Genomic DNA, 23,812 nt, shown 5'->3' on the forward strand with positions numbered 1-23,812 from the left:
AACATATATAATTGTAAAATTGCCACCTATATGTAGGTGGTGCCTACAAGGGTACCTGGCTAAGACTGTGAATGAAAGCTGAAATCCTGCCAGGCTCCACTCACCAAGCCAAGTTAATTGGTGTAAGGCTGTGTCTACTCAGATGATGTGGCTCCTTTTTCTAAACTGTACCAAGGCACCCTGTATGGGCTAAATGCTGTTCTGACCATCCTACTACCATATCCCTCTTCTATCCAGGATTATATTCCTTACCTCAGATGGACTAAAGATGCTCATGAACAGATTAGGCTTATAGTAAAAGGTGAAATATTTGACCCAAAATAAAATTAATTCCAGAGGTAAACTCAAAATATTACTACAGATATGAATTATATTTGTATTTTTATACATATAAATATACAGTTACGTGGATACACATTTCTATATATCAGAAGTTAGCACAACTTAAACTTAGCAAATTTGTACAATTAAAAAAATTCTCTCTGGATTTCTATATAAAAATACTTTATGAAAGAAAAGAATTTTTTTTTTTTACATTAGATAATCAGTTTTGGCTTTTTATATTCTAAGTTCAGACAATTTTGAGCTAAGAGAGAAAAGATAATGTCTATGTTCCAAAAGAGATTCTGGTTAGATTTGATATGTTCTCATTTTCATTACTTCTCTTTTTGATTAATAAGAATCCCACTCCCTAGTGAGACTGCTCACTAGGGTACCGATCATGGTTAGTTGCTTCCTCCTGGTACCCATCCTCCCCATTGTAGCAACAAATTTATCTTCCCAAATCAAGGCTGATACTATTTAATGTCCACTTAAAATTCCTTCCTATGACCTCTGCTTCTCCACTGTATACTCTAGGTTTTACCATTGTTGTCAAAGTCCATGAAGGAAATTCTTATGGAATAAATAGGCCCTTGGAATAATAGCCCTATTTATTTGTGCTCCAGAATTATTTTCATGGTATAGAAAACAAATGTGTAAGCAAAGATAAACTGAGTATAATTTTAGTGCCAAAATAATATTCAAATATAAATGAAATGAAATGGTGACATGCTACTTAAAAGTGTACACTGCCTAGAGAATGAATTAGTAGTCAATTTTTTTCTATTTTAAGTCAAAAAAGAGTTATAAAGATTTCATAAATGAATTGACAAAAGAATGATTATCTTAAAGTTTACACAGGGCAACCCCGAGATTAGAATGATCTGCATAAGCTTTCATACAGTTTTTAAGATTACTTTATTAAGATTATTTTAAGGCAAATTAATATCACATGAATGATGCAAAAAGATAAATATGTAATGTTATTAGCATCAGTTTCAGGTAAAATATATAGAACTCCATATGCTTCTACCTGTCTACTATATAAAAAGATTGATTCATTTGCCATTTTGGGACCACTCAGTCAGTTAAGTATCTGACTCTTGATTTCAGCTCAGGTCATGATTGCAGGGTTATAAGATCAAGCCTGCTTCAGGATCCATGCTGGGCATGGAGCCTGCTTAAGAAACTCTCTCTCTTCATGAAAAAAACAAAAACAAAAAAACAAAGTCACTTGCCATTTTTGCGAGAAGTCTTCTGCACAGTCATTGGTGGGCATGATTGAGCAGGAACTACATCTGAAGCAGCAGGAGAGCCGGTATGATGAGCCTTCACTTTGTCAGCCCAACTAACACCTGTAGGAGCCAGACGGGGAGCAGCCACTGTGCCAGGCGAACCCCTAGGGAGAAAATTCTGCATTAATAAATCAAATATAAAAGCTAAAATTTTTTTAAAATTTAAATATATACTTAATATTATTTTGGGTCTCCTTTACTGATTTTTCTTTATTATTTCCTTCCTCTACTAAATTTCAGCTAAGGATCTTTTTTTTCCAGTTCCTTATAGTATAATTTATTTGTTTTAATTATTTTTTTAATACAAGTATTTATAGACTAAATTTCACTCTAACATCTGCTTTTGCCACATCCCATAGGTTTTTGGAACATTGTATTTTCTTTTTCTTTGAGGCATATTTTGATTAGCCACTTGATTTCTTATTTGGTCCACTGCTTGTGCAGCAGTGTGTTGCTTAATATTTACATATTGAATATTTAATATTTACATTGTAAAAAATTTAAAAATTTGAAAAAAATTTAAAAGTGAAAAAATACCATGAAATATTATGCAGCCAATAAGAACAAATGCAATATGCATGATTTAAAAAAAAAAAAAGAACTTGGGATATTTCCAAATAAAAAAGCAGTATAACATATTATTCCCCACTCATTTGGTTATATGTCACGTTTCTATCACTGTTATTTACATCTTGTTTATTTAAATGAAATTTAGCACAGTTCAAAATTATTTCAACTTCCCCCAAAAAAAGTTGAAATCTTAAATATATACTTAATATATTTAAGTTCTAAATAAATTGGGTGTGTATATCCACATATATGGAGTACCATACAACCAGAGAAACTGAAGTCAAATACAGTCATAAATTTATGTTGGTCTAATACTTCATTAATCCAATATAGTACAAATATTGTATGGGAACAGGGATAATATAAAAGCCCTCATTAATTTGGTTTAAAAGAAAATTTCAGTTAAATGGAGGATCCTTATAAAATACATATTTTATTTCAATTTAGGCATTTATTTTATTTCGATTTAAAAACTCCTATCTTTAAATAATATAAATGTGCATTAACTTGTCAATCTATTGACAGAGATACTATCAAAACAGGCTTTCTCTTTGTGTACATTTCTTACATGAACCATGACCACAAGTATAATGCCTCATTGGCAATATCCAATTTCGGTCTCTTTAAAATGAAGTGAGAATTTAGTAACACCTATTAAACATTCTAAGTGAATAATGCTCCTCAACTTTAACAATATTTTCCCCAATCTTTTGACATCAAAACTTTAATAGTTCACCTTTATCAAAGCTTTCTGAGAACTTTAAGTTTTCACAGAAACAATGACTCTTTCTGTATCATACTTAACCATTTTATTTAATATTTAAATTATGAGTTAAAATAACGAAGAAACTTAAATAAGCAAGTTTAGTTTACTATATATTCTAAGTAAACATTTAACTCGACCAGTAGGAGAAAAGTGAGTAGATAATTTAAAAGTAGACTATGAACCACAATTTTTCAGCACACTGAAAAAAACAGGTTTTACATTGATAATAAAGAGTGCCATTTAATCCAACAATATGATTATATGGAGATCAGTACAAGAACTTTTACCATGCATGCATTAAAGGCTTCCAATGTTAAAAGAAAACATGCATTATACAACATTCTGAGCCACAGACCAATGGAATACATAATATAAGTACATCCCTTAAAATGGTGCTTGAATATACAATTATTTGGTTTTGTTTGCTTATATACCTTTCTCCTATTCCATTAAAGTACAATTACTCTAAGTTTCCAAAATCCATTAACTTTCACCTGAGGCAATACTATTCAATAATCTCAGCTGAAAGCAAAAATTTGGTTTTGCCTAGCAACCTTAATAAGCTTTTACTAAATGCCAAGTACAATCTTAAGTGCTTGGGATACAGAAGATATGACAAGAATTTGTGTTAAAGATCCTAGCATGAGTACAAAAAAGAAACATTAAAAAGGTTGTACTACATGGCAAATGTACTAATAACACAAGTAGATGCAAGGTTCAGCAGTAACAAGAGATGAAGATGACAGTGACATGGTTGGAGTGAGGATAAAAAGCAATTAAGAAAGGTTAGGTTTTAACAGAGGAAAGAGAACTGACAGAGCAAACTATTTACCACCCCTCTATTACACATCCAGTATTAAGAGTCACTCTAAAGAATTAAGAGTCCAAACAAAACTGTGTCTTAAAAAACAGATCTCCCCAGGAACATTTAAGAAAAACAATAGTGAGGGTTGTTTAACAAGCTGCCAAAAGTTGCTGTAATACTTGAGGCAAACAAGGGCCTAAACAAAAAACCTTTAAAGGAAAATCTGGAGAATGGAATGGCCACACGGGGCTTTGAAAAGCTCCTAAATGCTCCTGAAAATCAAGACGGCCACATATAAGACAGGGTTCAGTGCATGCCCCAGAAAGATCTGAGAAGGCCCTAACACCTCACTTCTAACTAATCTTGAAGCTGTGAGGAGGCAGGAAGTGAATTCTAGAGCACTGAAGGTAGGTACAACATATACACAGAACTAGGAAACTTCTGTCAAATCAAGTAGAAACTTTAGTGACTACACATGACAAAGAAAACAGACTGCAGAAAACTAGTTCAATAGTGTTGTTTTTTTTTTTTTTAAGATTTTATTTATTTATTTGAGAGAGAGAGACAGTGAGAGAGAGCATGAGCGAGGAGAAGTTCAGAGAGAGAAGCAGACTCCCCATGGAGCTGGGAGCCCGATGTGGGATTCAATCCTGGGACTCCGGGATCATGACCTGAGCCGAAGGCAGTCGTCCAACCAACTGAGCCACCCAGGCGTCCCAAGTTCAATAGTGTTTTTGAACAGTAACAATATCACCACCACAAAGCAGCCACAACAACAAATCCTGAAGAGGTAGCAATCTCCAAAGCTGCCAAATTACTTAAAATATTCAGTTTCAACAACAACAGAAAGTCACATGACATGCAAATAAACAGGAAGATATGACACATTCATACACAAAATAAAAGAACAGTAACTGAAACTGTCCTCAAGGAAACCCAGACATTGGGCTTCCTAGACAGACTTTAAATCAGGTACTATAATTATCTTCAAAGGATACTAAAGAACAAAAGAAAATTGTGTCTAAAAACTAAAGTATGCAAACAATGTTTCACCAACTATAATATCAATAAAGAGAAAATAAATATAAAAAAGTACTACACAGATATTCTGGAGATGAAAATTATTAGTAACTGTAATGAAAAATTCATCAGAGGGGCTCAACAGCAGATTTGAGCTAGTAAAATAAACAATCAGCAAACTTGAACACAATCAAGGACAATCTTGAGGACAATCGAGATTATCTGAGAAACAGAATGAAAAAAGAAAACAACAGAAAAACAGAACCTCCAAGACCTGTGCAATACCATCACAAATCCCAACTCGGTATAGAGGGATTCCCAGGAAAGAATATTTGCAGGATATTTGCAGAAATGGACAAAAACCTCCCAAATTTGATGAAAAACATTCATCTATTCATCGAAAAGGTTAAATGAACTCTAAATAGGATAAACTCAGAGACCTACATCACAATCAAACTATTCAAAGACAAAGATAAAATCATGAAAACAGCAAGAGAAAAGTGAGGCATCTCAAAATGGATCCCTAATAAGAATAACAGTTGCTTTCTCATCAGAAACCATGGGAGTCAGAAGAAAGTGAGAGGGGGTTCCTGGGTGGCACAGTCAGTTAAGCATCCAACTCAGTTTCAGCTCAGTTCATGATCTCAGGGTTGTGAGACTGAGCCTCAAGTAAGGATCCATACTCAGCATGGAGTCTGCTTGAGATTCTCTCTTCCTCTGCCACTTCTGCTCATTCTCTCTCTCCCTCTCTCAAATAAATAAATAAATCTTTAAAAAAATAAAAAGAACTTTTAAAAATTAAGAAGGAAGTAATAAGACATGTTCAAAGTCCTAAAAGAAAAAGACTTTCAACCAAGAATTCTATGTACTATGAAACTGTCCTTCCAAAACCGAAGGACAAATTAAGATATTCTCAGAAAAAGAAAAACTGTCAGTAGCAGACCCGTCCAACAACACATCCTGAAGGGAGTCCTTCAGGCCAAAATGAGAGGACACTAGACAATAACTTGAATCTACATGAAGATATAAAGAACACTAGTAAAAGTAACTACACAGGTAAATACAAAAAATATATAAAAGTATGTTTTGTTTATAACTTTTTTCTATCTAATTTAAAATATAACCACATAAAACAATAATTATAAAACTGCATTGATGGGATTATAATGCATAAAGATACAATTTTCATGACAGTAACACAGCTTATGATATATATTTAGATCTTTTGCTGTAAAAGAAATTGCTAATTCATGTTATGAATCATTTAGCATGACATATGTTTATGGGTTTTAATTTCTGGATCCTAACTATATTTGAATACATTACATTTCCTAAAAGCTAAATTTTATTCTCTTGGATTTTTTTTATTCAAAAAATTTCAAACACATAACAAACATATACATGGATTTTTTATAGTGGAATATCAGTTTATAATACTGTATTATCCACAGATAATAATTAACTGTAATCCAAGTCAGTTTTTTTGAGTTCATCTCACCCAAAATTTAAGCTTCTTCGAGCATTTGATGTTACACTTATTCTATCTGTCGATGGACTTGGAATCACATGACGTCCTGGAGACATCTTCTTTACTTCCCAAGCCAAAGAAGTTGGTCTGTCAATTCAAATTATAGAAGACATTAAATTAACAGAGAATAAAAAGAAAAACCTAGTATTTTCCCTTCGTCGTTAATGGGTGAAAACATAACCAGGTCACAAATTTTCCCTAGAGTCACCAGAAAGTTTACCATATTACCCAATAAACCACACAGATAATGCATGGTCCAGGATTTTCTACCCACTGCAGTACAGCAACATAACCCTATTTCTCTAAAAAAGCCATGGGTTTACAAAGACACGAGATATACTATTTACGTTTTTTTTTTTTTTTTTAAGATTTTATTTATTTATTTGTCAGAGAGAGGGCGAGAGCGAGCACAGGCAGACAGAGTGGAAGGCAGAGTCAGAGGGAGAGGGAGAAGCAGGCTCCTTGCGGAGCAAGGAGCCCGATGTGGGACTCGATCCCAGGACGCTGGGATCATGACCTGAGCCGAAGGCAGCTGCTTAACCAACTGAGCCACCCAGGCGTCCCTACTATTTACGTTTTAAAAGCCTCCACATACTCAGCTAAAAACATATTAAAAAGACAATTGTACTAAATCAGACTACTTATAAAAATCAACTTGTGTCTGCTGTCCTGGAAAACTGAGTTGCAGAACAGGACAGAAAAACAGTTTTGAGGGTTAAATGAAGAATACACAAGAAAATATGAAGTCCCCTTTCCTCTACATGAGAGTGGGAGCTTAAACATTTCCTTGCTCTTCGCTGGAAAAGCTAACTTCTTCACTGGCCCCAGAACTTTGAAGGGATGCACAGGCTTTACTAAACTGTTTTCCAGGGATATTTGAGTGGCTCAGTCGGTTTAAGCATCTGCCTTCCACTCAGGTCATGATCCCAGGTTCCTGGGATTGAGTCCCACATCAGGTTCCTTGCTTAGCGGAGAGCCTGCTTCTCCCTGTACGTGCTTGTGCTCTTTCTCTCACTCTTTCTCTCTTTCTAACAAATAAATAAAATCCTTAAAAATAAATAAATAAACTGTTTTCCTCTAGTAGCATTCCCTGTATTTCTAATGGCCTCAGCACAACCCTCCATAACTCCCCAGAATCTCCTTCCCTCTTACCTTCCATTCAATCTAGTGGTTGTGATTTTTTTCTCACATTAAAAAGTAGTATTTGATGGGGCACCTGCATGGCTCAGCTGGTCTATTTGACTCATGATTTCAGTTCAGGTCATGATCTCAGGGTTGTGAGATCAAGCCCTACATAGGCTCCATGCTGGGCACTGAGCCTACTTAAGATTCTCTCTCCCCCTCTCTCTCTGCTCCTCCCCAACCTCTATCTTTCTCTACCTCTCTCTAAAAAAAAAAAGTGGTATTTGTCATTAGAAAACAAGAAATTAAGATAAAAGATTATCCAAATAAAGTCTAAATTAATTGTCAAATCACCTTTCAGAAAGCTTCTAACAAATTACACCTCTACTAGATGAAAAGTGCCCATTTCCCTTGAACATTGCCAACAGTTAGGATCTTGTTTTAGAAATTTCAGTGGCTTATGAAAGAGATGGCATTGCTTGCAAAGTAAAAAATTACTACCTGACACTTTATAGGAAGAGTTCGCTTACTCCTATGCTAGAGTTTTGGTCTTGTGAGGAGTTTTCTTTTACTTTTTTAAATATTTTCTTATTGATTTATCTAGTTATTTGGCGGGGGAGAGCATGAGTGGTGGGACAGACAGAGGGGAAGGGAGAGAGAGAATCTCTAAAGTCACGAGGTCTTTTTCTTATAAAAATTTCAATAATGGTGTGTTTTTTTTTAATTTTTTATTTTTTATAAACATGTATTTTTATCCCCAGGGGTACAGGTCTGTGAATCAGCACTCACCAAAGCACATACCCTCCCCAATGTCCATAACCCCACCCCCTCTTCTCCCAACCCCCCTCCCCCCAGCAACCCTCAGTTTGACAGAATGGGAGAAGATATTTGCAAACGACATATCAGATAAAGGACTAGTGTCCAAAATCTATAAAGAACTTAGCAAACTCAACACCCAAAGAACAAATAATCCAATCAAGAAATGGGCAGAGGACATGAACAGACATTTCTGCAAAGACATCCAGATGGCCAACAGACACATGAAAAAGTGCTCCATATCACTCAGCATCAGGGAAATACAAATCAAAACCACAATAATGGTGTGTTTTTTAAAAAATTCATTAGCAAATTTTTTTTTGTTTTTAAAAAAATCATATATTTTTATTATCATTACTAGTCAGGCTGATCTTTTTTTTTACTAGCCATTTAAATTTCTTCTTTGGGAGGGTGCCTGGGTGACTCAGTCATTTACGTGTCTGACTCCTGATTTTGGCTCAGGTCATAATCTTGGGGTTCTGAGATCAAGCCTTCTGATGGCTCCATGCTCAGTGGGGAATCTGCTTCTCTCAATTTCCTTCTGCCCTGACCCTGCTTGTGCTCAACCTCTCTCTCAAATAAATAAATCTTAAAAAATATATAAAATAAAAAATAAATTTCTTCTTCGGGATTAGCATGTTGGTAACTTTTGTCATTTTTTCCACTGGGATTTTCATCATTTTCTAATTTAGTACTATTACTACTACTACTACTACTACTACTACTACTACTACTACTACTATGGTTACATATCCTTTGGCAGAGATAACATAACTACTTAAAGTTTAATCTTTTATGCAGAAAGGCAAATTTTATTCCTATTAAATTAAGCCTATTAATACTTTCCTTTGTGGTTTCTGCCTTTGTCTTATAAAGTCCTTACCCACAATAAAAATATATAAATATTTATCTGTTTTCTTCTCTATGTACAACTGCAGTTTTTACATTTGAATCTCAAATGAATTTTGATGCATGATTTGAAGAAAGTAAGATGGATAATGCCATCTTTAGGGAATTTAAGGTTGTTTTCTATAACCAGGAGCTGCCTCAAAAAGCAAAGAGCAGATATGCTGATAACCAGTTAAGATAAAAAGAGAAATCTCAGGTATACTTCTGAACCATGGTACCAGGACAGCGTTCACCTTGGACTTGGCCTCAGAATCTTTCTTAATACTATCCTCAACATAGCCACTGCTACCTGACTGTAGTTTATAGGCAGGCAAAAAAAAAAAAAAAAAAAAAAATTAGTTCATTTCTTATGCATTGGTGGTGATATTTGTAGACCCTTTTGGACATAAGAAACAGAAACTCAAGTTGAATGTAAAAAGTAAAAGAGGGGTGCCTAGGTGGCTCAGTGGGTTAGGCCTCTGCCTTCAGCTCGGGTCATGGTCCTGGGGTATTGGAATCGAGCCCCGGATCAGGCTCTCTGCTCGGCAGGGAGCCTCTTTCCCACTCTCTCTGCCTGCCGTTATGCCTACTTGTGATCTCTGTTAAATAAATAAGTAAAATCTTAAAAAAAAAAAAAAAAAGAAAGAAAAAGAAAAATAAGTTGAAGATTTACTCTAAGGATATAAACTATATAAAAGGTCAAGGACATCCAAGGTGGGGAAAAACTGGAATAAAGAATCATGAGGATTAGACCAAGAGGAAAGAAGCATAAAAGCAACAATCTTAAACTCTCAAAGACCACATGATTTCCTTCATCCCTGATTCCCCTTGTATATCTATTCCATTTTATTTGAACTTGCTTTCTTCTACTTATCTTCACAAGAACAATAGAGCCACCAATCTCTGATCAGCATGATGATCCCTTAACTTGGTTCAACCCAATGAAAGAATGTACCACCCCTAAATTTAATCACTTCTCAGAGATTAAGAGTGAAACTGCTTGGTACAAATGTGGACTAGGCCTGATCTACCCAGGGACTGTAGGTAAAGCAAGTAAAAACCGTATCAAAACTTGCTATTATGAGAGGAGAGATAAGTCAGTCAGAGAAAGACAAACATCATATGATTTCATTCATCTGTGGAATTTAAGAAACAAAACAGATGAACATAGGGGAAGGGAAGGAAAAATAAAGTAAGATGAAAACTGAGAGGAAGGCAAACCATAAGAGATGCCAAACTCTAGGATACAAACTGAGGGCTGCTGGAGGGGAAGTAGATAGGGGGAAGGGATAATTGGGTGATGGGCATTAAGGAGGGCACTTGATATAATGAGCACTGGGTGTTGTATGCAACTGATGAATTACTAAATTCTACATTTGAACCTAAAAAAAAGAAAAGAAAAAAGGGGGGAAAAAAGAAACAAAACAAAGGTTGGTGGAGACAAACCGCAAAACCGATCCTTAACTATAGAGAACAAACAGATGGCTAGAGCCAAGGCAGGGGAGGAGGGGCAGTGAATGCGTGAAACAGGCGAAGGGGATTAAGAGTACGCTTATTGTGATGAGCATGGAGTATATGTATATAATTGTTGAACCACTATTCTGTACACCTGAAACTGATATAACAGTGTACATTACTACACTGGGATTTAAAAGCATTTTTTTTTTCATTATGAGAAACAAAAATGTTCCAAGGACCAACACAACATGGTTTCCCTGGATTTGGTTTCCTGGGGATCAAGACTTTCTGGATTTATTGCGTGGGATTCCTTCACTCCCCTGGTTTCCCATGGTGCTGATAGGACAAAAAACATGTTCTTTACTGGATGATTCCACTTATAGAAATTGAACCACGGTTAAATCCAAGCGAAAGAGGCAGCCTAGGCCTGTCTTCTCTAGGAGAAAATGTATTATAGTAGCTTCATGTGACTTGGCCTAGTCCACAAGGGATCAGGTCTCATTTATAAGGATAAGTGAATATCTGCCTTTGCACATAATCGAAATAATACTAAGTCTAGCTGATCATCAATCTTTGGAATATCTCTCCTCTCCCCATTGCTACTACTCCAGTCTGAGTAGCCATAATCTATAAACTAAACTGCTGTACCTCAACCCTACCACACTACAGCCAGAAAGATCTTTTAAAATCACAAATCTGAGGTCACTTCCTTACTTAAAAACATTTTATGGTTCAAAATAAAGTCTAAAGTTTTTATGATGCCCACAGAACTCTACATGATCTGGTCCCAGCCTACTTCTCTAGGCTCAACTCATGCTACTCCTCCCCTTGTTCTCCCCATTTCAGTCCTGCTACACTCGAAATTCCTTGACTTACTATGCTCTCTTCTACTTCCAGGTTATCACATATACCATTCATTCCCTCTACGTGCGGTTACTCTTTTACTTTCTTTGTCATGCCGACTCCTACATGATATTTCTGTCTCACTTAAATACGACCTCCTTGGGTAAGTCTTCCTGGATTCGGCAAACTGGTTGATGGTGCTTTTCCTTATATCCCCAAAGTACACTGTATTTTCATGACACTTTGTACACTGTTAAGTATTTAACATTAATTTTTCCTGCAAATGCACTATATACTTCATGAGGACAGGGACTGTGTTTGTTTCCTTCTTCACAACAGTCCCAGAGCCTGGTGCATAGGACGTAGGTGTTGTGTGGGGATTCCAAATAAAAGTTTCTCAAATCAGATGAACCTTGGCAGGGGGGGAGGCAAACCATAAAACAAACTTTTAACTATAAAGAACAAACTGAGGGTTGCTAGAGAGAAGGTGGGCAGGGGGATGAGTTAAATGGGTGATGGGTATTGAGGAAGGCAACTATGATGAGCTTTGGGGATTATATGGAAGTGATATCTTACTAAATTCTACTCCTGAAACTAATATGACACTATATTTAGTGTAATATTACATTTTTTAAATGTACATTATTTTTAAATATTGAAAAGAAAAAAGTGAATGTTTCTAAAGTAACTTTGATCTCTCATGACTACCCTAATCAAAAATCATCAATTTTCCTTACTGCCTTCCTCACATATGTATTTCTCCTTAAGGTAGTATATGTTTCCCTACATTAGGAAGAAATATATATATTTCCCTATATTACTTTCACTTCACACATGCTCTGCACTTCAACAGCTGTCTGAACTTGCTCTCTTCATCTAAAAGACCAACCACTTGTTAAAATCCACCACATCTTTTCAACACTTCTTCCTATCCTCCATGAAATCTTTCCTGATCTATCCTCTACAAGAGAGATGACCCCATCTTGCCCTGAACACTTGCAATAGTTTTTTTGTGGTAATAAGTTCTATTTTTATCCCACCCTTAGACTACAAACATGGGAGTAGTAAATGCATCATATTCAGCAATTAAATCTCTATACTGGATAAAAGTACCTTGCACTAGTAAGGACCCAATAATATTTGTTACTGAACTGAAGGAGAAATACAGCTCCCAACTTTTAGATTGTTTATAGGTTTCAAGTTAAACTTAGGTCAAGGTTATTGTCAGTTTCAATTACTGCTTTTGAAACTGCTAGCTGCTATAAAGATAAGAGTTCATTACCTGCTTTGTGCATCTGTCTTCTCTAGCTTTTCCTGAAGTTGAATCCAGTCAATCAATGCTTTAAAATCCCTTACGTAGTTATCCAGCATCATTAGCACCTCCTAATTAAAACAAACAATAATAATTAAATTCCTTCCTGAGCCCGAAAAGTTTTAAGAACTGACGGACTTGGGAATTAATAATTTTTATATTATACTCCTCATCGAGAAAGCAACAAACCCTACTGATTAAGTTTTTTAGGTCTTATTTTTATTCTCACTATACAGGACGAAGTTAGTAAATCTAAGCTGATAATCTAACGATCGATAGACGGTACTGATATTCCTTCTCAAACCGCCCCCCCCCCGAAGACCATTCTTTTAATAAACCTTTTTTATTATTAAGTTTAATAAACAGAAAAATGCATAAAATATACAGATTATTTCAAAGCAAAGACCCATGCATCCATCCACCCAGACCAATGCTGGTCTCCAAAAGTTACCTGGTGTCCCCTCCTAATCACTACTCTATCCTTGCTCCAAGGCAACCACTGCTTTGACTTCTAATAGTTTGATTTCATCTGATTATGAAATTCATATAAATGAAATCATATTTATTATTTTTTCACTTCTTTTGTATTTTTTTTTACTAGGTTCATTCATATTGCAGAATGAACCTGCAATTCATTTACTGTCATTCTCCAAGGTCACTGCTGAAGAGTATTTTATTGTATGTGTATTTATTTATCCAATCTACAGTTTAAGAACATTGGAATGATTTCCAAATTATATGCTCTTATTTATATGTATGTCCTCTGCACATATGTATGCATTTCTTTTGAGAATAAGCCCAAGAGAGGAAATACTGGGTCACAAGATGAGCATATGTTCTACTCTAGTGTATAACACCAAACTGTTTGCCACTCCCCACCAGCAGTGTATATGAGCTCTTACTCCACACCTTCGACTACACTTGGTATTATCCATTTGGGGTTTTCTTTATTTTTAACCTGAGCCATTCTGGTTGATGGCTGTGTAATGGTTTTGCTTTTGTTTTAATATGATGATTATAAATGATTTTCAGCCCTTTTTCACATGCTATTAGCCATTCTCATTTTGTGAAGTGCCTATTCAAGACTCTAGCCCAAGCACCTATTAATCACTCCTGACTTTTTCTTTTTGATAGGAGGGATTTCCTTACCTCTTTTGGATATGGGCCCTTTTTTGGTTATATATGTTAACCACATATATTTGCCTTTCCACTCTCATAATGGAATAGAACCTTTTGATGAACATAAATTCTTAATATTGAGGTAGTCTAACTTCTGACTCTTCTAAGACTGGTACTATTTGTGTCATTTTTTTAAAGATTTTATTTATTTATTTGACACACAGAGATTACAAGTAGGCAGAGAGGCAGGCAGAGAGAGAGGAGGAAGGAGGCTCCCTGCTGAGCAGAGAACCTGATACGGGACTCGATCCCAGGACACTGAGATCATGACCTGAGCTGAAGGCAGAGGCTTAACCCACTGAGCCACTCAAGCACCCTATTTGTGTTATTTTTAAGAAATTATTTTCCTACCATAGGTCAGGAAGATATTCTCCAACACTGCCTTTCAGAGCATGGGTCTTTTTCTGGAGTCTCTCCTCTGTTATATTGGTCTGTTTATTCTTGTAACAATACCAAACTAAGTTACCCTGCTGTAGTTCTAAAATAAAACTCAAGGGGTGCCTGGGTGGCTCAGTCAGTTAATCGTCCCACTCTTAATTTCAGCTCAGGTCATGATCGCAGGGTTGTAAGACCAAGCCCCAGGACAGGCATGGCACTGGATGTGGAGCCTGCTTAAGATTCTCTCTCCCAGAGGAGTTAGTATGGCAGATATGTAAAGGACCCTAATTTCCTCTGGTCCCTGGAATTTAGCTAGGGAATTACCAAATCATTCTCAACACCTGTGAAATCAACCAGAGACGTGAGAAAAGAATTCCTGCAGTTCTACAATAGAACAGCAACCATCTTTCACAAGGTAGAAGGTGCAAAGAAGTGAATGAGGGGTGATATATCAGAAGACAAACCACGGTGGGGAGGGAGCCTCTACAAGCCAGGTACCAGAAAGTGTTACAAGCAGGAGAGTTCAAAATCAGAACTTTTAGAAGTCTGCCTAAAACGTGCTCAGGTGGTGAAGCAGGGCAGAATCCCAGGTGGAACAGCATGGCCTCAAGATCTCCAGGGGTCACCAAAAGAATGGGGGCAGAGATCCCAAGCACTGGAGTGGGGAAGCCAGCTAAAAACAGTGAGTCCGAGTACCAGCTTTCTGCTCAGTGTTGCCATAAATCATGAACTACTGTGATGTTGGGCAAGTGCTCTCCAAGCAGGGGTCCATTAAGAGGCAGACCCACAGGGAGAATCCCCTACCTCTCCTGGGAAGAACAGTGCAGGTGCACGCCTGAGGAGTCCATAAAGTTTGGAGACTCCAAAGGGGTTTGGGGTCACATGCCTGAGATAAAAACGCTCAGTCATAGGCTGGGTGAACAGAGTGTGTATGGAAACCAGGGAGACAAGAATGATTGACTGCTTTTCTGTGAGGACTCACTGAGGAGTAGGGGGGGTGCTCAAACTTTCAGCTTTGGGGTCAGAGATCAGTGTGCCACCATTTTCATTCCCCCCATTACTGCTGAAAGGCTTCAGGCAGTAAAACAGCCACATATGACAACCACAGGCCACTTACACTGAGCCCAGACCACTGATAAAGGGGGATACAATTCTGCCAGGGCAATGATACCTGAGTATCAGCGCAATAGGCCCCTTCCCCAGAATACCAGCAGAAACATCCAGCTAATCCCATGTTAACTGATCATATAGAGCTGCAAAACTCCAGCTCTGGGGGAAAACACTATATAGCATTCGTATTATTCTATAGTCTTTCAGTTTTATATTTTTTCCTTTTCAGCTATTTTCTTATTTTATCAATTCTTTTTTTAAGTCTTTTTTAATTTTCATTTTTACATTTACATATTATATATATTCCATGTTCATGGATTGTAAGAACAAATATTGCTGAAATCTCTAAGCTACCCAGAGAGACCTACACATGCAATGCAAACCCAATCAAAATACCACCAGCATTTTTCACAGAGCTAGAATAAACAATCCTAAGATTTGCATGGAACAAAAACAACCCTGAATAGCCAAAGCTATTCTGAAAAAGAAAAGTAAAGCAAAATGTAACACAATTCCAGACTTCAAGCTATATTACAAAGCTGGAATCATCAAGACAGTACAGTACTGGCACAAACAAAGACACAGAGATCAGTGGAACAGAATAGAAAACCCAGAAATGGACCCTCAACTCTATGATCAACTAATTTTCGACAAAGTAGGAAAGAATGTCCAATGGAGAAAAGACAGTCTCTTCAACAAATGGTGCTGGAAAAACTGGACAGCATGCAAAAGAATGAAATTAGACTGCTGCCTTACACCATACACAAAAATAAACTCAAAAATGGGGTGCCTGGGTAACTCAGCTGGTTAAGTGACTGCTTTTGGCTGAGGTCATGATCTTGGGGGTCCCGGGACAGAGTCCCACATCGGGCTCTCTGCTCAATGGGGAGCCTGCTTCTCCCTCTTCCACTCTCCCTGCTTGTGCTTCTCTGTCAAATAAATAAATAAAATCTTGGGGGGAAAAAAATCCTACATGTAATAAATAAACAAACAAGCAAACAAACTCAAAATGGACGAAAGACCTAAATGTGAGACAGGAATCCATCAAAATCCTAAAAAACACAGGCAGCAACCTTTTTGTCCTCAGGCACAGCAACTTCTTGCCAGACAAGTCCCCAAAGACAAGGGGAAAAAAGGCAAAAATGAACTACTGAGACTTTATCAAGATAAAAAGTTTTTGCAGAGCAAAGGAAACAGTTGACAAAATCAAAAGACAACCAACAGAATGGGAGAACTATTTGCAAATGACATATCAGATAAAGGGCCAGTATCTAAAAATGTACAAGAACTTCTCAAACTTAAATAAATAAATAAATAAATAAGATAATAAAATAAAACTCAAAACCCAGCAGAATAAATCCTCCAACTATATCTTTGACTGCAGGGTAGCCTGGGTTAATGCCAGCCCTTTGCATTTCCATAAAAATTCACAGTTTCTCAATTTCCCAGGGGAAAAAGGTAGAATTTTATTTGTAATTGCATTGATTCTATAGATCAACTGGAATAAAACTGACATTTTTATAATACTGTCTTTTCTATTGTATGAACAAATTCACATATACCTATATACATACATTTGCATTTTATTCAATGTCTCTCAAAATGTATCAGTTTTCTGTCTAAAAGTTTTGCAAATCTTTTATTAGCTTTAGCCCTAGGAATAAGTGGTAGTTGCTTTAAATATTTTTAAATTTTCTGTCACTATTGATTGTTATATTTTGAACTTGTATCTAGCAACTTTAAATAACTCAATACATCTGATAATTTCTCTTTAGATTCTTCTAGATTTTCTAAATATGTAAATGTAAATATGTCAACTGTGAATAATAACATATTTCTTTCTTTCTCTCCAAGCCTTATATATTTTATATATTATTCTTATCTTCCTGTGTTGGCTAGATTCCTCTTTTTTCCCCTCTTTTTTAAATTAATTATTTTTATTTTTATTATATTACATTAGTCAATGTTGACTAGAAATAAAGAAAGCTGACTCTGTCTCATTTCCAATTTCAGAAGGAAAGTTCTCAACATTTCACCAGTAAGTATGATGTTTACATAGGTTTTTTTGAAGTTTCTTTCAGTAAGGATGTTCTCTTTTATTCTCAGTTTGCTATTTTTATCATTAATAGGTGCTGAATTTTGTCAAATACTTTTCCTAGATCTATTTGGACAATCATATGATTTTTCATCTTTATCATCTAATTTGGCAATATTAATTTCATACTGAAAGATTAAAACCAACATTGCAGTACCAGAATGAACCTAATTTGACTGTAATCTGTTTTTAGATATTTGAATCACCAGATTTAATATATCAATATTTGTTTTAGTATTTGTGCATCTGTACTGCTAAGTGGTCTGTACTTTTCTTTCTCATAAAAGCTTTGGTTATCGGGACGCCTGGGTGGCTCAGTGGGTTAAAGCCTCTGCCTTCGGCTCAGGTCATGATCCCAGAGTCCTGGGATCGAGCCCCGCATCGGGCTCCCTGCTCAGCGGGGAGCCTGCTTCCCCCTCTCTCTCTCTGCCTGCCTCTCTCTCTAGTTGTGATCTCTCTCTGTCAAAATAAATAAATTAAAAATCTTAAAAAAAAAAAAGCATTGGCTATCAAGGTTATGCTGAAAAGAGTTCTCTTTTTCTATGTTCTAGAAAAGTTTGTGTAATACTGGCATTTTTTTGCTCAAGATATAACATTTTTTAAGATATAACTCATACACCATAAAATTTACCATTTAAAATTATACAATCTGGTCATTTTTAGTATATGCACAGAGTTGTACAACTAACTCCAGAATACTGTCATCATCGCAAAAAGAGATCCAGTACCGATTAATAGTCATTTCCCATATTCCTCTCCCTCCAACCCTTGGAAACCATTTATCTACTTTCTGTCTCTATGGATTGGCCAATTCCAGACATTTCAGATAAACAGAATCATATAGAATATGGTCTATTGTGGCTGGATTTTTTTACTTAAGGTTTTCAAGGTTCATCTACCTGATAGCATGTATCTGTACTTCAGTAACTTTTAGACTAAATAATAGCATAAATAAACACATTTTGTTTATTCACTTATCAGTTGATGGAAATTTGGCTTGTTCCCACTTTGTGCCCATTATGAATAATGCTGCTATGAACATTTTTGTACAAATTATCCTATGAACATGTTTCTAATTCTCATGGGTATATTACCTAGCAGTGGATTTACTAAATCATATGTAACTCTAAATTTAACAAGAACTACCAAAACTTTTTCATCAACACTGCACCATTTTTACATTCTGATCAGCAATACACAGGCACATCTCATTTTATTATGCTTTGTCTTATGGCAGTTAGGAGATAACATGTTTTTTACAAATTAAAGGTTTGTGGCAACCCTGCACTGAACAAGTCTACCTATGCCATTTCTTTTTTAACAGTGCTTATTTCATGTCTCTGTGTTACATTTTGGTAATTCTTAAAATATTTTCATACTTTCTCATTGCTGTTATATTTGTTATGGTGATCTATAATCAGTGATTACAACTCATTAAAACCTCAGATGACTGTTAGCAATTTTTAGCAATAAGATATTTTTATTTAAGGCAAACACATTGCTTCCTTAGATATGATGGTACTGCACTTAGACCACGGTATAAACATAACACGTATATGAACTGGGAAACCAAAGAATTCATTTGACTCACTTTACTGTGGTATTTACTTTATCACAGTGGTTTGGAACTGAACCTGCAGGATGTCCAAGGTAAGTCTGTATGAGGGTCTCAATTATTCACATCCTAGAGTACTTGCTATTTTCCAACTTATTGAGTCTAGTCATCCTAATGAGTGTTAAGTGGTACTACTGTGCTTTTAATCTGCATTTCCCTGAGGACTAAAATTGTTGAGCATATTTTCATGTGCTTTCTGGACACAGCATACCTTCTCTGAAGAAACATCTATTCAAATCATTTGCACCGCCCCCCTTTTTTTAGAGAGTGGGATGGGGTGGGACAGAGGGAGAGGTAGAGAGAGCCTCTTAAGCAGGATCCCAAACCAGAGCAGAGCCCAATGCAGGGCTTGATCTCACAACCATGAGATCGTGACCTGAGCTGAAATTAAGAGTCAGACATTGAACCAACTGAGCCACCCAGATTCCCTGACCATTTTTAACCTAGGTTATTTGTCCTCTGTATTTTTGAGCTGCAAGAGTTCTTTATATATTCTGGGTATCAGACTCTTGTAAAATACATGCCTTGAAAATATTTTCTCTCATTTTGTGGCGTGTCCTATCACTTGATAAGAGTTCTATAACACATATAAGTTTTTAATATTAATATCTGTTTTTTTCCTTTGGTTACTTGCATTTGGGTAGCATATCTAAGAAACTATTGCCAAGTCAAAGGTCACAAAGATTACACCTGTTGTTTTTTTTTTTCCAAAGAATTTCATAGTTTCAGCTTTTATATTTAGGTCTTTAATCTAGGTCAGTTTTTTTTTTTATATTTGGAATGAGGAAGGGATTCAAATTCATTCCTTGTGTGTGGATATCTAGTTGGTCCCAGCACCATTTTCTCAAGACTATTCTTTCTCCATTAAATGGTCTTGCCACCCTTGTCAAAAATCAATGATTACAGAGTCACCTGGGTGGCTCAATCAGTTAAGCCTCCCCCTCTCTCTGTCCCTCACCTCCCTCATGCACTCGTTCTCTCTTTAAAATAAATAAATAAATCTTTTTAAAAATTTCAACATTCACAGATGTGTGGACTTATTTCCAGGCTCTCAGTTCTTTTCCACTGATCAATGTCTATCCTTATTCCAGCACCATGCTATTTTGTTTACTGTTGCTTTGTAGTGAGTTTTGAATTTAGGGAATATGGGCCCTCCAACTTTGTTCTTTTTCTAGAATGTTTTGGCTATTTTGTGTCCCTTGCATTTCCATGCAAATTTTAGGATCGGCTTGTCCACTTCTGCAAAAAAGGAGACTAGAATTTTGGTAGAGATTACACTGAATCTGCATATCACTTCAAGGAGCACTGCCATTTTATTTTCTTAATTTAAATTCAATTAATTAACATACAATGTATTATTGGCTTCAGAAGTAGAGGTCAGTGATTTATCAGCCCTATATAAAATGAGTACTCATTACATCACATACCCTCCTTAATGTCTATCACCCAGTAACCCCATCCCCCTGGGACCCTCCCCTCTAGCAACCCTCAGTTTGTTTCCTCTGATTAAGAGTCTCTTATGGTTTCTCTCCCTCTCTGGTTCCATCTTATTTTATTTTTAGCTCTCTTCCCATATGATCCTCTGTTTTGTTTCTTAAATTCCACATATGACTGAGATCACAGGATAATTGTCTTTCTCTGATTGACTTATTTCATGTAGCATAATACCTTCTAGTTGCATCCATGTTGTTGCAAATGTCATGACTTCATTTTGTTGATGGCTGAGTAGTATTCCATTGTGTGTGTGTGTGTGTGTATATATACACATTTTCTTTATCCATTCATCTGCTCACTGACATCTGGGTTCTTTCCATAGTTTGGCTATTGTGGACATTGCTGCTATAAACATTGGTATCCAAGTGCCCCTTCGGATTACTACATTTGCATCTTTAGGGTAAGGACCCAGTAATGCAATCGCTGGGTCATAGGGCAGCAGCACTATTTTCAACTTTTTGAACCTCCACACTGTTTCCCAGAGTAGCTATACCAGCTTGCAAGGGTTTGCATCCTCACCAACATTTGATATTCCTGACTTGTTAATTTTAGCCATTCTGACTGGTGTGAGGTGGTATCTCATTGTGGTTTTGATTTGTATTTTCCTGATGCCGAGTGATAGTGAGGACTTTATCATGCATCTATTGACCATTTGTATGTCTTCCTTAGAGAAATGCCTATTCATGTCTTCTGCCCATTTCTTGATTGGATTATTTGTTTTTTGGGTGTTGAGTTTGGTAAGTTCTTTATAAATTTTGGATACTAGCCCTTTATCTGATAGATTATTTGCAAAATATTTTCATCCCGTTCCGTTGGTTGTCTTTTGGTTTTGTCGGCTGTTTCCTTTGCTGTGCAAGTTTTCTATTTAGATGAAGTCCCAACAGTTCATTTTTGCCTTTTTTTCCCTTGCCTTTAGACACTTAATCTAACAAGAAGTTGCTGTGGCCAAGGTCAAAGAGGTTGCTGCCTGCATTCTCCTCTAGGATTTTGATGGATTCCTGTCTCACATTGAGGTCTTTCATCCATTTTCAGTCTATTTTCATGTATGGTGTAATGAAATGGTCCAGTTTCATTCTTCTGCATGTATCAAAGGGACTGTCTTTTATCCACTGGATATTTTTTTTTTTTAAAGATTTTATTTATTTATTTGACAGACAGAGATTGTAAGTAGGCAGAGAGGCAGGCAGAGAGAGAGAGAGGGGGAAGCAGGCTCCCTGCTGAGCAGAGAGCCCGATGCGGGGCTCGATCCCAGGACCCTGGGATCATGACCCGAGCAGAAGGCAGCGGCTTAACCACTGAGCCACCCAGGCGCCCCTATCCACTGGATATTCTTTCTGTTTGTTAAAAGACTGTCTTTTGTCCATTGGCTTTCTGACTTTGTCAAAAATTAGTTGATCATAAGAGTTGAGGGTCCATTTCTGGGTTCTCTGTTCTGTTCCATTGATCTATGCATCTGTTTTTACACCAGTACTATACCGTCTTGATGTTTACAGCTTTGTAATACAACTTAAGTCTGGAATTGTGATGCCACCAGTTTTGGTTTTCTTTTTCAACATTCCTTTGGCTATTTGGGGTCTTTTCTGGTCCATACAAATTTTAGGATTATTCTTTCCAGCTCTGTGAAAAGAGTTGATAGTATTTTGATAGTTAGTATAGATAGATAGTATTTTGATAGTTACACTTTGAATTTAAGTGTAACTGCTCAAAGTGTAAATTGCTCCAGGTAGCACAGACAGTTTAACAATATTTGTTCTTCCAATCCATGAGCATGGAACATATTTCCACTTCTTTGTGCCTTCCTCAATTTCTTTCATGAGTGTTCTGTAATTTCCTGAGTACAGATCCTTCAGCACTCTGGTTAGGTTCATTCCTAGGTATGTTATGGTTTTGGGTGCAATTATAAACGGGATCTACTCTTTGATTTCTCTTTCTTCTGTCTCATTGTTAGTATATAGAAATTTCTCTGCATTGATTTTATATCCTGCCACTTAGCTGAATTCCTGTATGAGTTCTAGAAATTTGGGGGTTAAGTCTTTTGAGTTTTCCATGGAGTATCATGTCATCTACAACAAGTGAGAGAGTTTGACTTCTTTGTCAATTTGGATGTCTTTTATTTTTTTTGTTGTCTGATTGCTGAGGCTAAGACTTCTAGTACTATGTTAAACAGCAGTGGTGATAGTGAACATTCCTGTCATGTTCCTGACCTTAGAAGAAATGCTCAGTTTTTCCCCATTAAGAATATTTGCTGTGAGCTTTTTGTATGTGGCTTTTAGAGTATTGCCATCTTAACTCTTCCAATCCGTAAGTTCAGATGTCTTCCTCTTTATTTAGGTCTTCCTTAATTTCTTCTAATGAAGTTTTGTAGTTTTTAGTGTACAAGTCTTGAACTTCTTTTGTTAAATTTACTCCTTAATGTTTTTTTTCTTTCCGATGAAACTTAATTCGACTGCTTTCTTAACTTCATTTTTTGATTGTCCATTACTGACAGATGGAAACACAATTGATTTTTTTGTCTACTGATTTTGTATGTTGCAACCTTGCTGAGTTTATTAGTTCTAATAGTTTATATATGTTCATAGATTCTTTAGGGTTTTCTAGATGTAGACCCATGTCACCTGCAAATATAGTTTTACTTCTTCTTTTCCATCTGGATGCTTTCTATTTCTTTATCTTGTCTAATTTCCCTGGTTAGAACCTCAAGTACAATACTGAACATAAGCAGCAAGAGCAAATGAAAGTGACTGTTACAGCAGGGAAATCTAATTTTCTTCTTTAGATAATCCAAGTTACATTACTGTGACACTACTTTCTACACATCTGGCTAAGATGTTTTTTTCTGGGCACTAGTCTTGCATATCAATGGCAATGAAAATTTATATAAGAAAAGATTGTAAAAGCATAGACCACTGAGATCTATTTCATTGCTCAGAAAGAACTTATCTCAAATGTAAATATGTGTGCAGACAGTGGTTAATTGGCTAAAGCTGTCATTTAAATGTATAAGACAAAGAACTTTAAAGTGTATTTATTTTATCATACCATTCACACCTTACTATAAAGACATGCAGTCTCATTTTACTATAAAAGACAACTTTCCATACTCCCAAGATAATCATCAAAAAATACCAACCAACTATAAAAATGATTATTTGGTTAATAAATACATCATTTTTCCATAAGTAAGTCTTAGACACCTT

At 36.2% G+C, this 23,812-nt stretch overlaps 1 protein-coding gene across 3 annotated transcripts in view; it reads right to left on the bottom strand.

Moving 5' to 3' along the window:
- SCAPER (S-phase cyclin A associated protein in the ER) overlaps positions 1–23,812 on the bottom strand; it is a 520,882-nt gene that overhangs the window by 430,359 nt on the left and 66,711 nt on the right. For all 3 annotated transcript variants that reach the window (XM_032342354.1, XM_032342353.1, XM_032342352.1), the window contains 3 exons: positions 12,715–12,815; positions 6,276–6,392; positions 1,560–1,720 (listed from right to left, as the gene is read on the bottom strand). In XM_032342354.1, the coding sequence (XP_032198245.1) occupies positions 1,560–1,720; positions 6,276–6,392; positions 12,715–12,815 (379 nt within the window). The remainder of the gene's footprint in view (positions 1–1,559; positions 1,721–6,275; positions 6,393–12,714; positions 12,816–23,812) is intronic.

The sequence above is a fragment of the Mustela erminea genome, chromosome 5 (assembly GCF_009829155.1).
Source record: "Mustela erminea isolate mMusErm1 chromosome 5, mMusErm1.Pri, whole genome shotgun sequence".
Lineage (NCBI taxonomy): Eukaryota > Metazoa > Chordata > Mammalia > Carnivora > Mustelidae > Mustela > Mustela erminea.